This window comes from Leptinotarsa decemlineata, unplaced genomic scaffold (assembly GCF_025532065.1).
Source record: "Leptinotarsa decemlineata unplaced genomic scaffold, Ldec_3_MD MMD2_tig00026328_RagTag_RagTag, whole genome shotgun sequence".
Classification (NCBI taxonomy): Eukaryota; Metazoa; Arthropoda; class Insecta; order Coleoptera; family Chrysomelidae; genus Leptinotarsa; species Leptinotarsa decemlineata.
The window spans coordinates 19,722,190-19,737,174 of NW_027412688.1; the positions used below are offsets into that span (position 1 = coordinate 19,722,190).

At 34.4% G+C, this 14,985-nt stretch overlaps 2 protein-coding genes and 1 pseudogene across 7 annotated transcripts in view; 2 read left to right on the plus strand and 1 right to left on the minus strand.

Annotated features, from left to right (window-relative positions):
• LOC111515562 (organic cation transporter protein-like) overlaps positions 1 to 14,985 on the minus strand; it is a 244,514-nt gene that overhangs the window by 93,747 nt on the left and 135,782 nt on the right. The gene's annotated exons all lie outside the window — the stretch shown is intronic.
• Positions 1 to 14,985, plus strand: part of LOC111511319 (organic cation transporter protein) — a 98,592-nt gene that overhangs the window by 16,490 nt on the left and 67,117 nt on the right. The window contains exon 2 of one of the 4 annotated variants that reach the window (XM_074182798.1): positions 5,001 to 5,163. The exons of the other annotated variants lie outside the window; for them this stretch is intronic. Coding sequence (XP_074038899.1) covers positions 5,151 to 5,163 — 13 coding nt within the window. The 5' untranslated portion in view covers positions 5,001 to 5,150. The remainder of the gene's footprint in view (positions 1 to 5,000; positions 5,164 to 14,985) is intronic. 4 annotated transcript variants of the gene reach the window in all.
• LOC141485655 (ubiquitin carboxyl-terminal hydrolase 2 pseudogene) lies at positions 6,352 to 8,263 on the plus strand (annotated as a pseudogene).

The window sequence follows — 14,985 nt, forward strand, 5'->3', positions numbered from 1 at the left end:
AAACCATGATAGTCACATCAAGGCACTGGAATAGATATATCAATAAATTCCTTTCCTAATTTAGTCTACAAACATTTGAAAAAATTGTAAAATTCACACCTTTTTTTAATCCCTAACTAGTTTTCTCAAAACTGATTGGATCTTATCAAGATTCACTTTTTATCTTACTTACCAATTTTTGGGTAGAATTCGTATTTTCAAGTATGAATTTTTGGTGGGTTATAATAAACTGAATAATACGTGCTAGTCAGAAGTTGAAAAAATTATCGTGTTAACAAACTATATAAATCAAAATGATAACAAAATTATTATCTATCCTCTGTTCAGCATCGAATAACCAAAATGAATTACACTTCATCTCTCAGTATGTCTAACAAACTAATTGAATTTCTTATTTTCCATTATAAGTGAACATAAAAACATATTGCAATAAGGATGACGTAGATTTCGAATAAACTATATGATAAATAGTGTCTTTTAAATCCTTGAAGATAGAACGAACTTATCTATAGAAATAATTATGGAATTACTAGAATGCTGTGAACGAAACTATTATTTTCATTTGAAGGACGAACTCTTCACACAAGATGAAATACTGCCAATGGTATCGTCACTTTTACCAGTTATAGCCCACATATCAATGGAGTGGTTTGAAACTCTGGCCATTGAAGCCCACAAGAAACCCTGAGTCTGGTCGAGATACGTTAACGACACCTTAATAATATGGAACCATGGGAATACTGAACTAGACGCCTTTCTGAAACACATCAACAGCATAAGACCTTCTTCCATCACTGTCACAATGGAGAAGGAAGTCCACAACGAATTGCCATTCTTAGACGTATTGGTGAAGAGGACCGACACTAAGTGCGAAACATATATATTCCGAAAACCCACTCACACGGGACAGTATCTGAACCACAAATTCAACCACCATCAATCGAATTAAAAGAGGAATCATCAAGACTCTATTAGACCGTGCTTTCGGGCTCTGTAATATGAAGGAAGGTCTCGAGAAGAAATTAGACATCATCAAAAATGGTCTTCCAATGTGATGGTGGAACAGACTTTTGCTAAAAGACAGCAAGCGCCTCGCAAGGAAGAGAAGCCGTCACAACCAGTGTTTGCTCTTTCCTACATCAGAGGATCATCAGAAAGAATAAGAAGAATTGGGTCCAAGTACAACATCAGAACCTGTTTCAGATCCAGAAACACTATCCGTAGCAACCCCACGAAAACCAGGTCTCTTAACGCGGACTATGATTCCAAGAATTGCATATATTGGATACCCTGTGAGTGCAAAAAATCCTATATCGGTGAAAAAAAGAGGCCATTGAACGTTCGCATTGCCGAGCACAAGAAACACACACAACGAAGGGAAACCAGCAAATCAGGGATAGCAGAGCATATTTGAACCCATCAACATAACTTCGAGTGGTCTCAAGCTGAGATCATACACAGGAAGGAACACTGGTTTGTGAGGAAATTTAAAGAAGCCGCATACATGTTGTCCTAAAATGTATTCAGCCATGCTAGCGTAGAGATACGCAACATATGGAAACCCATAATCAAGCGAAAGATGACCAATTCCCATTAAATCACTAAATTTAACAGAGACGTAGAAAGACAATTTTTAACAGGGGATGAATGGGAAATATTCACGCTGACAATGACAAACGCAGGTTTGGTTTTTACCTAACTTGTGATCTATCTGAAGTATCATTCAATATTTGTTTACTGTTTGCGCATTTAGGGTCGAAAAAAATATTTGTTGCTCCAATTACTATTTATATATAATAAGAAATTTAATGAAATGTACAATTTACCTCATAATTTCCATTTTTCTCGTGTCAACACTCAAATAACAAAGAGCAATGAAGTTGACAACAGGTAGATGTTCACTGCTGGCTTTATGGATTCAATGGCACAAAGTGCACTTTTTTGCACAGGCGTAGGTATATTGGAAAATGCAGTTTTCTACAAAATATAAAATTGAAGTGTCTATCCTACAAATATCTGGTAACACTCGAATTCACATGAAACCGGCAATTCATACGTGATAGAATTGATTGATACTTGATGAAAAGTCATAACTTATTCAAGTAGCTTACAAAGCATTTTCAAACTGTAGTATGAAAGCGCTTGAGAAAGCTGTTGTATACGAAAACACGTGTCGCGGTTTTGTAAGTTGTCCAGGAAGCTATTGTATAGCGAAACACGTGTCGTGGTTTTGCAAGCTGTCCAGAGAAAATCTCACAATAGAGTGCTTCTTCAACTGGTTCTTCAACTCGTTAAGGAGGAGGAAATTTCCAATAAAAAAGTCCCGACTACCAAAACTCTATCTCCATTATTTATAATTTTCATTTGACGTTACGGCGCGGCTGTTACGGCATGAGTTAATCAAAAGAAATGATTTTTTTATATCATAAAATGTCATTTTGAAAATTTAAAAAAATTCTAGTATCTTCTTAACACTTAAATGAATTGAGTCCCGTAGAAAAAAAATGGATCACTATTTTTCAAAAAGTTATTCAATTGTTAACTAACAAATTTTTTCCCAATCTCCGTTGGCATAAATAATGGGATAAAAGGTCACATAAATATGGTCACATTTCCAATTTTGTTCCATACCCATATGAATTTGACAGCAGTGCATTCAATTTTGAATAATTGTCAACAGAACTAATGAAAGAGTCCCTTGTAAAATTGTAATTCAAAGGCACCTTAAATTTTGAAGGTGCCATTTTACGTGTTTCTATCACATGAAGTGAATTCATTAAACAAATGATTTTTTAACAACTTTGACTTCTGAATAGCCGAAAGTAGGACGAAAAATGTTTTTGAAAGTAATGCAAGCATTGTAACGGAATAGTTACCCCAAATAATGATGTAACTTTGTTTATTGTATCAATCGGTGCCAGTAAGTAACTTTTAAAACATCTTCTCTGGCAGAATTTAGTCTTCTTCGGCTGGTTTCTTTTGACCGTTTGTTACAAATATTCGCATAACTTGAGATAATTAACGACTTGATTATTCTTATTTATCATACCGGTCGGTCGGTAGCCGGGCGGTTCGACGTGGGTGTTTGTTCACTCAGTCAATCGCCGATGTGTGAGTGAATGGTTCAACCCCCAGGCTGAACTTTCGATTTTCACTTGCTATCGTCCAACCCGTGTTAGAAATCACACGTTGAAAGGTAAGACCACGTTAGTCCTTAGCTCGCACAAGTTTCGACTTCTGAAGGTTATCGTTCGTAGGGATGCGATATCTGGTTAACGGAAAAAACATATTTTGAACATGTTGAAGTCCGCTATATCATCAACTTCTTGGGCTGCGTTCTGCAGGTTGTAATCTACGTTTTGTCTACGTTAGGCATTATATTGTAAAATGGTCGTCTCCCATAAACATCTACTTCGCGGTACATAAATACTTTGTTTCTCTAGCAGCAAAATATTCCTATGAAAAAATTCAGGAATATTCATAAGGATAATAATTTCTTCCATATGAATGATAATGGAAAACAAAAAACTCCGATTTTTATAGGTTATTTGTTTGCAAAATAATTGTTATCTTCAATCAATATTGAAAATGTAAAAAATAATTTTGGGAAGTGGCGATTTTATAATTGAAAATGACATTTGATCTGAAATATCATTTGTAACCTCTGATAAGAGATAATCAGTCAAGAATTTTTAAAACATGTCGAAACGAAAGTGCATTTTTTTTATCAGAATTTTTGATTACCGAGTCAACCAACATTCTTTCAGAAAAACCGTATTGATTTTGTGATTAATGAGTAAAGATGTAAAATAATCTGTATATGAAGCTTAACGCTTTGGAGGATTGTAGTGGCTGAAACGAGAAAATTAATCTATTCCGTACGGTCAATAGATCATTTTATAATTTATATATTACGGAAAATAAACAGGTGATTTATTGCCACTACTTGATAAGATTCAAAGGAAGTCTAATTTTTATTTTGGAAAGATATCTCTCAGAATCTCAGAAGATTGGTACACTCATTCAGACATAATATCGCATGGTAAAATTTCTAACATCCGAAAAGAAAAATATCTGAATGGATAATTATATGAAAATCGAAAAGCAACGGATTTAATCTAGACCCCGAGGAATACCAGACTGAATTATAAATTCGATAAATTTGAATACAAGGCATTGAACGAAAGTATGGTTACCGCAAACATTTAAAAAAATAGTTGGTTTTAGATAACTATTCAAGCCCGATTTTGAAAGATTCGTTTTTTATAGAAAGGAATAACGTTGGTAGAGAGGTCTTTCTTGTCGGGCCAATATGATGGTACATATTTTATAACCTGTGAAATAGTTTTGTCTTTTTCAGTTTGAGTTTTTAATTCTTGTTTGCACATAGGAAGATTCCGTACTCTCAGATGTAATAAGCGCACATAATTTGGTACTGCTGAATGTTTTGCTGTTTCTTTCAAGGTCAGCCTGAAAGTGAATCTGCAGGATAATTTTCGTTTCCTGGAGGATACGAAACACGTCGAAATTATAAGTATTAAGCATCATGACCTATCTTAAGAGTCGGTTGCTTGCTATTTTTGAGGCCTGACGATCCTCTAATGGCTTATGATAAGTAATGAGGGTGAATGTTCGACCATATGAGTATTGGTCAAACTTGGTAACTGCATATACTAATCCCAAGGCCCCTTTGTCAATAGTGGAGTATAGTTTTTCATCACTGAAGGACCTTGATGCGAAGACAATTGGTTTCAGAGTTCCATCTCGAAATTTGTGTGATAGCACGGCACCTGCACCTGCATTGCTTGCACCACTGTTGGCAACCAGGGGTTTTCCAGGGTCATAATGCAGTAGGGTGTCATTTGAGGCCAGGCTTTGCTTTAAATTTTCAAATATTTCAGTGTCTCTATTCGACCATTCTCACTTTACACTGTTTTTAAGAAGACGATGTAAAAGTAAGATGTAATCACATTTTGATTTTTGGGTTTTTATTCCTGCAGATTGTGAGCGGTGCAGAACTTCCCTTAATCGCTGGGCTGTGTTAGATTTGTTGCTGTGCTGTAACCAGTATGTCATCCCTACGCCCTCTATTTCTGCCAGTATCTGATCCATGGTTCGTTGAAAAAGTGATGGTGCAAAACTGATCCCGAATGGTGATCGCCGGTATGTGAAATAGCTCTTATGTGTAGCGATTACCAAATATTTACGGAAGTTTGGGTGAACCTCCATTTGAAGGTATGTGTCCTTCAGATCGATTTTAGAAAAATGCCTCCCTCCAGATAATTTTGCTGTAATGTCCTCAAAATGAGGTAACGGTTATTCATCTATTCGAACATGTTGATTTATGGTGACTTCAAAATCGGCACAAATCCTCGACCTGCCATTTGACTTCAAAGAAACCACAATAGGGGTAGCCCACAAAACTTCAGTGTTACTTGTATCGATTGATTCCAGAACACCTTCCTGGACCAACTTGATCCTGTAGCGCTAACGATACGCTTCTCGGACGAAATTTTCTTGGTGTGATATTATTTTGTATATATATTTTGGCTTTGTGACCTTTTATGGTGCCTCAACAATAATCGAACAGTTCTGGAAAATCACCCAGTACACTGTCAATCATACTTTTGTGTTGGTGGTCCTCCTTTATATGATATATTTTTGCAATGTTGTTTTATTGTCAAAAGCTTTCACTTCCACCATTGGCTCTTCGCCGTAGGGCATCAAATCATTTACTTTTTTAGTGATGGACTGCCAATTTTATTCCAAATTAAGTAACCTGCCTACTAGCGCATGTACAGAGTCAGGATCATAAAGCATGTCAATATTCTTGATACTCATTTGTACTAGTAACATCACATTACTAGTCGTTCCTACCTATCTAATATTTAGAACGGTCGAGTTATAGTCTGTATCCCCGGATTCCGCTTCACTATTATATTCGGAAGAATTATCGTTTTCATTGTGACTTTCATGTTCAACACAGCGTGTTGAACGTTACGATTTCCCCTTGTATTTACGCGCTTTTGATTGTCTAAAGGTGCGTATTCACCAAAAAAGCGAGCAGGAGCGAACATGAGCGAACACAAGCAAACATACACGAATGCTCGCTCATGCTCGCTCGTGCACGCTTTTTTGGTGAATATGCACCTTTAGATTTTAATGTTGTGAACTCCATTCTGGGAAGATATAGTGCGGAAAGCATGAATTCAGTTTCATTTTAGTTGTTGAGTGGGACTCTTACTGGGTTGCTAATGATCAAAGTAGAATATTAAGGTTCATATTTACCAAAAAAGCGAGCACGAGCGAGCATGAGCGAGTATGAGCGAGCATTCGAGTATGTTTGCTCGTTTTCGCTCATGTTCGCTCGTGCTCGCTTTTTTGGTGAATATGCACCTTAAAAAACACAAACACAAACTCGCGAAAAATGATTGTCTTCTCTGCAAGTGCCACACTTTTTACCGGAAGCAAGGCAATTCCGTTGTGGGCATTTCAAGTCCCCGCAGTAGAGACAGTCAATGTTCGGAAATAGTTCACGCACTTTATTTGATTGTTTAGCGGACGATGCACTTTGTCTGGTTTTCTTACGCGATTCACATAACCATCAGTATTTTGTAGTATAGCCATCCAAAGAGAAAATGCGACTTCGTTGTTTTTTGGTACTCTTCCTGATTATTAAAAACTTGATGAAATTTAGATGTTTTCTGAAAACGAACTTTATAAAGGAAAGAGAGGTAATAACACACCACTTTATGGAATCAAAACAAAAACAAATGGATACAATACTTTCTCCCAGCAAAATTCTGAAATGGTTTTCAAAGATATTTGGAATTGTCCGGTAATAAATTCTTCAGTCAAAACCCTTAGGTTAAATGAGTTGAAAAATATTGGTAACACCTGTTTCATGAACAGCGTAATCCAATGTTAATCAAACACGAGATGGTTATTGGAATATTTGAAAAAGGTTGAATTGATGGAAGATATCAATACTAGTATTTCTAGTATGGAGGGTGCTTTAATCAAAGCGTTTGTAGAAGTCATCAAGAAGTTGAGGTCAGAAGATTCATTTGATAGAGTAGTAAATACAATCTCCTTGAAAAATCAGATTCAAAGTTTTGCTCCTCGATTCATGGGTAATTCTCATCAAGATGCCCAGGAGTTTCTTCGTTATCTTTTAAAAGGTTAACATGAAGACGTTGATATAATTAATGAGAAACCTAAACCAATCTTAATGGAGATTAACGAAAAATTGAGCGACAGCGGAAATACACAAGAGTCATGGCTCACATATTTGAGGATGCATAACTCTAAGATTGTAGATAATTTCGTTGGTCAATTGAAATCAACGATGAAATGCACACATGGTGGACACTCATCAGTAACCTTTGATTCTTTTTGGGATTAGTTTATCTCCATACCACAAAGAACCGACCAGTAGAATTTGTGGCAATGCTTGAAGTCGTTCACAAGAGAAGAAACTTTGGATGGAAATGAAAAACCGACGTATTCGAAATGCAAGGAAAGAAGAAAATTCACAAAGTATCTATCAATCCACAAGTTTACCCATATTTTAGTAATTCATTTAATAAGATTCTCTCCAACGGAAAAATTTAGAGGCAAATTGAATGTTGTCATCGAATTTTCTCTAGAAGGATTGGATATGGACAATTTTGCAGCAGAAAATGTGGCTACTTCTTGTTATAATCTATATGCACTTTTGAAGCACAATGGGACTACTTACAGAAGGCATTATACAGCATACTGCAGACAGCCGTATACTGGCACGTGGCACAAATACAACGATTCACACGTGTCACCAATTTCACCAAAATCGCTTGTGAGTGGAGAAGCATACGTCCTCTTTTATGAAAAGGATGGAACAAAAGTGCACCTCTAAGATAGCTGAGGGGAAGTTTCTTTGTGCAATTATTATTTATTTTTTGTTAAGTTCGAATAAAATAATCATTCATCGTTAAAAAAAACTTATTATAGGATTACGTAGAATCTCAAGGAATAGCTACATTATTGAGGATCATAGTTGGTCACGTGGACACATCTTTGCCGCACTCTGCGTAAAACTACGTAATACTGTAACTTGCAACCGTTTTCTGTAATTTGCAATAATAGATTTTCAACTGGGGTTCAGCATTTTCTACGGGAAATAAAGTCATTTTGCAGAAGACACCTGTTCGAATAATTTCTAAAATTGCATTCAGAGAGTCATGTAGGAGAGCTTTCAAAGAGGTGAAACTTCTTACGGTTTTTGGAGACAGATCAACATTTTTGTCGAATCTGAAAATTCATTATCAGCCTACTTGCTCTGGAGATTTTCTAGTGCCCAGATCACATCGAACTGGCAAAGCCTTCTGTATCTCGGCCAATTTTATTTTCAATTAGTTGAGAGGATAATCATCTCCCAATATAAATGTTATATGCAGTACATTATAACAAACTCATTTCAAAATATAGATGGAAAACATATTTAATTGATAGAAAAAATCGTATTCTCTGGATAAATTTCAACTTACATATATACTCGTACATACCTATACTTTAAGATATCAACGAGTTTGTAGGATCTTAATGTTTTTTTTTCGTTTTTGTACATGGACAAATATATTTTTCTTACGTCATGTACTATTATTAATCAGATGATGAGCTAAAAAATCCAAAACAAGTGTCTAATAAGGTTCGTTCGCCTTTTTCAAAGTGCTAAGTATGTCGAATAAAATGATTTCTTAGATTTATATCATCAATATTACAACTACATTTTCTCAAAAAATATAAACATTTATGATAAGGATTGATCGGGTAATAAGTAGAAATATAATTTCGCTTCAGTATTTACAAGAAAAAATTTGAATGAAAGCGTGATACTGAATTTATGTAATTATTTGTATTACCTCTTATCCTTAAATAACATGCCAACTGGTATTTCAAGTAATGGTTTAAATTGCATGTTTTATTCAATACACCCGGATATGTCTTCTTTTATGAATTGAAAGAAATTATGCAATCATATATTTAAGTGAATTTGACAAATACAATCTGTTGAAATTTTTGCGACGCAGTAACGAAATAACGAGAATATTTACGTTGAGCAACTCCGCACGTATTCCATCATCCATGATATTTTTTGGGAGAAGTGAGCGAGATATTTGTAGGTACTCTAAAAACACTATATTTCCTATATTATCATATTCGTGGGAGAAGCTACAATGATATTATACTTCGATAGCCACGTCCTTGAGATCACAAAGGTAGTTGTTCGCGTCAGCCCGATCCTGTGCGTAATGTTTAAAGTCGTGCAAAAACTTATCAGTACCACCCATTACCTGCTATCCGAGGCCTGTTTTGATTTATTATAGTTATTACGCTTGAAGTGTGTATCTATATGTTTAAAAATCGAGAAGCTCAAAATTTCAAATTTCAGGGTAATCGAACCTGCCAAACTTTTACTCCTCTCTCCTTTCAGGACACCCCACCCACTATGGAAAAAACTTACCCTGAGTGTTGCCAAATTATCCGGCAAGCGTATTTATTAAAAGAAAAAGCGACAGGAACGATTCCTGCTTCTCTCAGTCCGGCCACTCAGAAACAGTATAACACCACCACCAGTATAACAGTAACCACAACACTCATAAGTCAGCTCTCTATACGCTACTCAATTTTGAATCGAAAGTAATTTCTAGATTTCTCAGAGGAATTTTCAGATCTCGACCCACATTTCCAAAGTACAACGAAACCTGGGATCCAAATCCAGTTTTGGCCCAGTTAAATACATTATTACCTTTAGAATCGTTAACTTTAAAAAACCTAACAATGAAGTTAGTTGTACTGCTAGCTCTTGCTACAGCACAACGTGTACAAACACTATCAAAAATAAAAATTTCAAATATTTTCAGATTCGATGATCGAATAGAAATAAGAATAACCGATATCCTAAAACATCGGCCCCAAACAAAGTTCCACCGATACTCATATTGCCATATCTTTTGAAAAGCCACATCTTTGCGTGGCTTCGCTAATGGAATATTATATGAAAACAACAAATAAACTTGATCCGAAGCAATTCGGATCAATTATTGATAACAATTAAAACACCGCACCACCCAGCAACAACTCAAATCATCAGTAGGTAGATTAAAAGTGGTCTCAATGAAAGTGGTGTTGATACATTAATGTTTACAGGCCACAGCACTCGACTGCATGCTTCTACCTCTTATGCTTTCAAAAAAGGGGTGAACATAGAAACCATAAGAAAAGCCGCTGGATGGTCGAACAAATCAAATACGTTTAGTAAATTTCATAATAAGCCTATTCAAAGTGATAATTTTGCGAAATATATTTTTGAAACAGAGCTATCGAGGTCAATTCACTTTACTATTTATTCTGTGTACTATACAGCATAGTTGACTGTCATTACTAATTATTACTTGTTCAAGTGTTTTTGAATAAACTGTTGAACTGCACTTGTGCCTTATATCACTAAATTAAACCTTAGATAGCTACATATTCACTTTAAACATCTACCTTTGTGATCTCGAGGACGTGGCTATCGAAGTATAATTAGAGATTAAACGACTTACCTGAGGAAGTTCAATTCTCAATTATACGAGATAGCCACGTACGAAGAAATCACAACCCACCCTCCTCGGATACTTAATATTAACCCCTATATGTACCTATCTAAAGGTAACCAAAAGCTATAATGAATCAAAACAGGCATCGGATAGCAGGCAGTGGGTGGTACTGATAAGTTTTTGCACGACTTTAAACATTACGCACAGGATCGGGCTGACGCGAACCTTTGTGATCTCGAGGACGTGGCTATCGAAGTATAATTGAGAATTGAACTTCCTTAGGTAAATCGTTCAATCTCTAATTATGATTAGAATACCCTAATTTAGGGAGCTCACGTTGTTGAGATTAGTAGAGTGGGATTCTCATGTCACGAGATAAAACAGATATCAAAAAACATTCACAAACGATAAGAACGATGATATTAAAACATCTTATTAACATAATTATTTCGAGAAACATTTAAATCTAAACGGCCGGCATATGTTCAATGCATTAGGTTGACTATGAAATTCACAAAACTATTCAAAAGGAAATTTTGGCAAATTAGACATGTTGAGAAGTATTCTTGAGATTTGTCCTTTTCCTAACAAGTTAATAGAATTTTATAATACTGTTTTTGACTTGGATAATCAGTGAATGTTTTTTGACATGTGTTTCATCGTGTAATAATGAACAATCTTTGAAAAAACTCTCTGAATATTCGTATCTATACATTCTATTTTTTTCTCTCATGAATAATAATTTGCGAGTCTGATAGATACTCTAGAAGTTTTGACTTGTCTAACATATTCTTTCATACCCGATAAACAGTGACATTAAAGTTGGAAACATATGGATTTTTCCATAAACAGACTGATATTGAATTGGACTTTGGCATTTAGTGTTGCTATGAATTGGACGAACAATAACATGAACTCATTAGTTACTGAATCTTTTTCCTTATTTGTCATAATTTTGATAGAAAGTAATTTGAAAAAATTGTTTCTAATGCAATTTTATAGTCATATACGTTCTTTAGGTAATTTGAAAAATTAAACGTTTACTAAAATAGCTCGAATTCACCTTTGCCTTTATCATTCACTATTCGAAATATCATTTAAACCAATATTGTATTGATGATAAAAAATTGCTTGAAATTACTTACTTTTCGATACCTATTTAATTAGGTACCTAATTTCTCAATGTTTTCAGTAATGGTAACCGAAGCTTTTGCAATAAATAGCATACATATGTTTAGTCAATTTTTGTTTTCAAATATATGCATCTATTTCTCAAAGGTCGTTTAGTCATAAAATTACATAAGAAACTACTCATTCGAATGCCTTTGTCGAAATTCTGTCAAATAATTTCATTTCAGTCTTTTCTGAAAAAATGTAAATATTTACAAATAACAAATGACGTTTTTTGGTGATTTTTTATGTTATTAATGGACCAATTCGAAGTAAAAACCAACGACCAACACCGATTTTACATAGGTTTGTTAGTAAGAAAATCCCATATATTGCCGGCTTAAATGGTTTTACTGTATATTAAATGTGAGAAAGTTTAGAAAAAAAGTACTTTGTTATTATTTACATCTACTATGGCCTTGTATGTAACCAGTACAATTGCTGGTTTGAGAAATATGTGTTTTTTATACAACATTCATTAAAAGTGGCATTTTCAATGGTTGTCAAGAGAGAGTATTAAAAGATGATATTTACAAAGTAGCGTACTGAAAATATTTTTTACCAGTGTTAAAAGTATTCTCAACATGATTTTTTCGACCAAATAGTAATAAATAAAACATAATTATTCAATTTTCAAGGAAGTTTCATTATGAACAATAGATATAGATACAATTAAATTCTGCTACAAATGTATTATATACATTTAATTACATTTTTATTATTATTTATGAACATTAATATGAAGAGTACAATTAGAACAACTGCTGATATTAATAGCTTGCGATATAGAAGAGCCTTGTAATAAATTTGAAGTAACATTCAATTGTTGAAGTGAAGAAGACGATGCTGTAACGCTGAAGCTAGCTGTTGAGATTATTCTTTCAGCCTTTTTACAAGAACTAGATTGATCGATGTAACCCTCAGCTACTGTTGTAGACTTCCATCGTCCGTGCTTCTTAATATCCGTTATATTTACTCCTGATTTCGCTAGCAAAGAAGCAGAAGACCTTCTGATACAGTGACCTGTATATTCATTTGGTTCCGGGAGGTTCAGAAACTCAGCAATGGTAGAGGACATTTTCCCAAACGTGTTTATACTAACTGGGTTGGCACTGCATTTATAATTTGAGTATTTTAGAAAAAAAACCGTTGATGATTGATAACAGAAGGGCGTAATGCAATGTATTTATTGAAATAGTCAATATTTTTTCGAACAATGCAAAAGGAACGACCTATTCTCATTTTTGTATCTGGAATTTGAACAATCAATGATTCATTCATTAATTTAATGTCTTCTATCAATAAATGGTACAGCTCTTCACGGTGGCAGATTCCATATATTCCGAAAATAGTAGCAACTTTTGACATAAATTTTTTTTCGTCTGATGCCTCACTTATAAACCTCTGGACTTGTTCAAATGTAATGGTTTGCTATTACCTCGAAACATTTGCTTGTATTGACACCACTGTCAACGAGCGCACTCTACTTTATCATGGAAAACGTGCTCCACAAAGTTGACGAGTTCCATATTTTTGATTTCTCTTCTAGATAGGCTAAGAAGACGGTTTCGCTAAAATTTCCTAGGACGTTTTTAAGTCTACACCAGCTAAGAAAATTAGAATATGCGATGGCGATGTCATACTGTTTAGCCTATTTTTTGGTAACGATTAAATTGAAGCTCTTTTTGCAGCCTCTTCAATATTGTCAGGAACCCACAATTCCTCACTATTGTTTTTCATTATGCAAGACATTAAACACCAGCAAGAACTTCAAATGTGATTTTAAATAAAACGCGTGAGCTGTAAACAATACTGTTTGTTGGTAATCAGATGATTCGGCGTCACCTGACACGGCCACTTCACAGCAAATGTGATAACATGAAAACAGCTAACTGAAGATATTTCACAGTGTTTTTATAGAAGTATTAAATGTATCTATTTTATAATGAAAACAAGACAGTTGACCAAAAACTTTGTATGATATTTGTGTTAAAAGTAAGTTTTATTTTGTTCGTGAATTTGCTCAACTCGCTACGCTCGTTTCGCAAACTTTTTCACTCACAAAATAAAACCTTACTTTCAACACTCATATCATAAATATCTATTAGTGAAAATGAAAAGTTTTCAGTTTAGGAAAGTTCAATTTTCGTATTATATTTAACTGCGGGTTAAAATTGTATTCCTTGAAAAAGATTTGTTCATGTAACCAAGCTGTATCCTGAAATGAGGGTTACATGGTATGGCAACCCTGTCACGAACGTTCCATTCTGTAATGTTGTGGAATGTTCGGGAATAGTCCTCACTGATATCAATTTGAAGTTTTTATGCCGATGTTTCACATTCAATAATTATATTGGGCAAACATAAACTGTGAAGAATTCGTTGAACATTTTCTTTGAAAATGTCTTTCAAATAATATTTACAAGTACATTATGGGCCGTGTGTAAGAGACTTCAAAATCTTGGAGAATTTGTATCAAAAACTTTCAAACTCTCACAAAAGTTAATTTTTTTATGTAGATGTAGAGACAATAAAATAATCATCGGACTGAAAAATGCCTCACGATAGTCCACAATGTAGAAAATTATGTCAAGATATTATTAGATATGATATTAGCAATTCAGAACAATATACAGGGTGAATATAACTGGAGTTTCATCCCAACACCAAACCGTTAATTTAACACCTCGACACGTGTTTTGATCACCAAGTGATCATCTTCAAGAGAAAAATGTATCTTTTGACCGGACCTAGCTTAACATAACCTACCCATTTACTGCCACTGCAAGATTTTTAACAGTTGACAAAACCTATGAAGAAGCTATTGTATAGTGAAACACATGTTAGGTTTCGTGAAAATCTCATACATAAAGTGTTATGAAATATGTCTTTTATGTATTTTCACAAGGTATTGGTCAATTCCATATCTTAAAAAATAAATCTCTAAATAATGATTATTCGCAAAGCATTGGGGAAGTTGCCAGTGACGTAAAAAATATTGTAGTCAAAACAAAATGAATTATGTGTAAACAAAACAGAAATCAAATGGGTTCTTATCAAATTATGAAAAGCCGTATTGAAATACTCTGCACTTGCATCTGACTATGAATTTCATGTACTAGCTGTTAAGGTTAATTTTTGGCACATGCTTTGCATTTTTATGTATATTATTCATAAACATTTTCATACTGAGGGATTCTTCTTTTCTCTTTTAAAGAATTGCGTTTTGAGA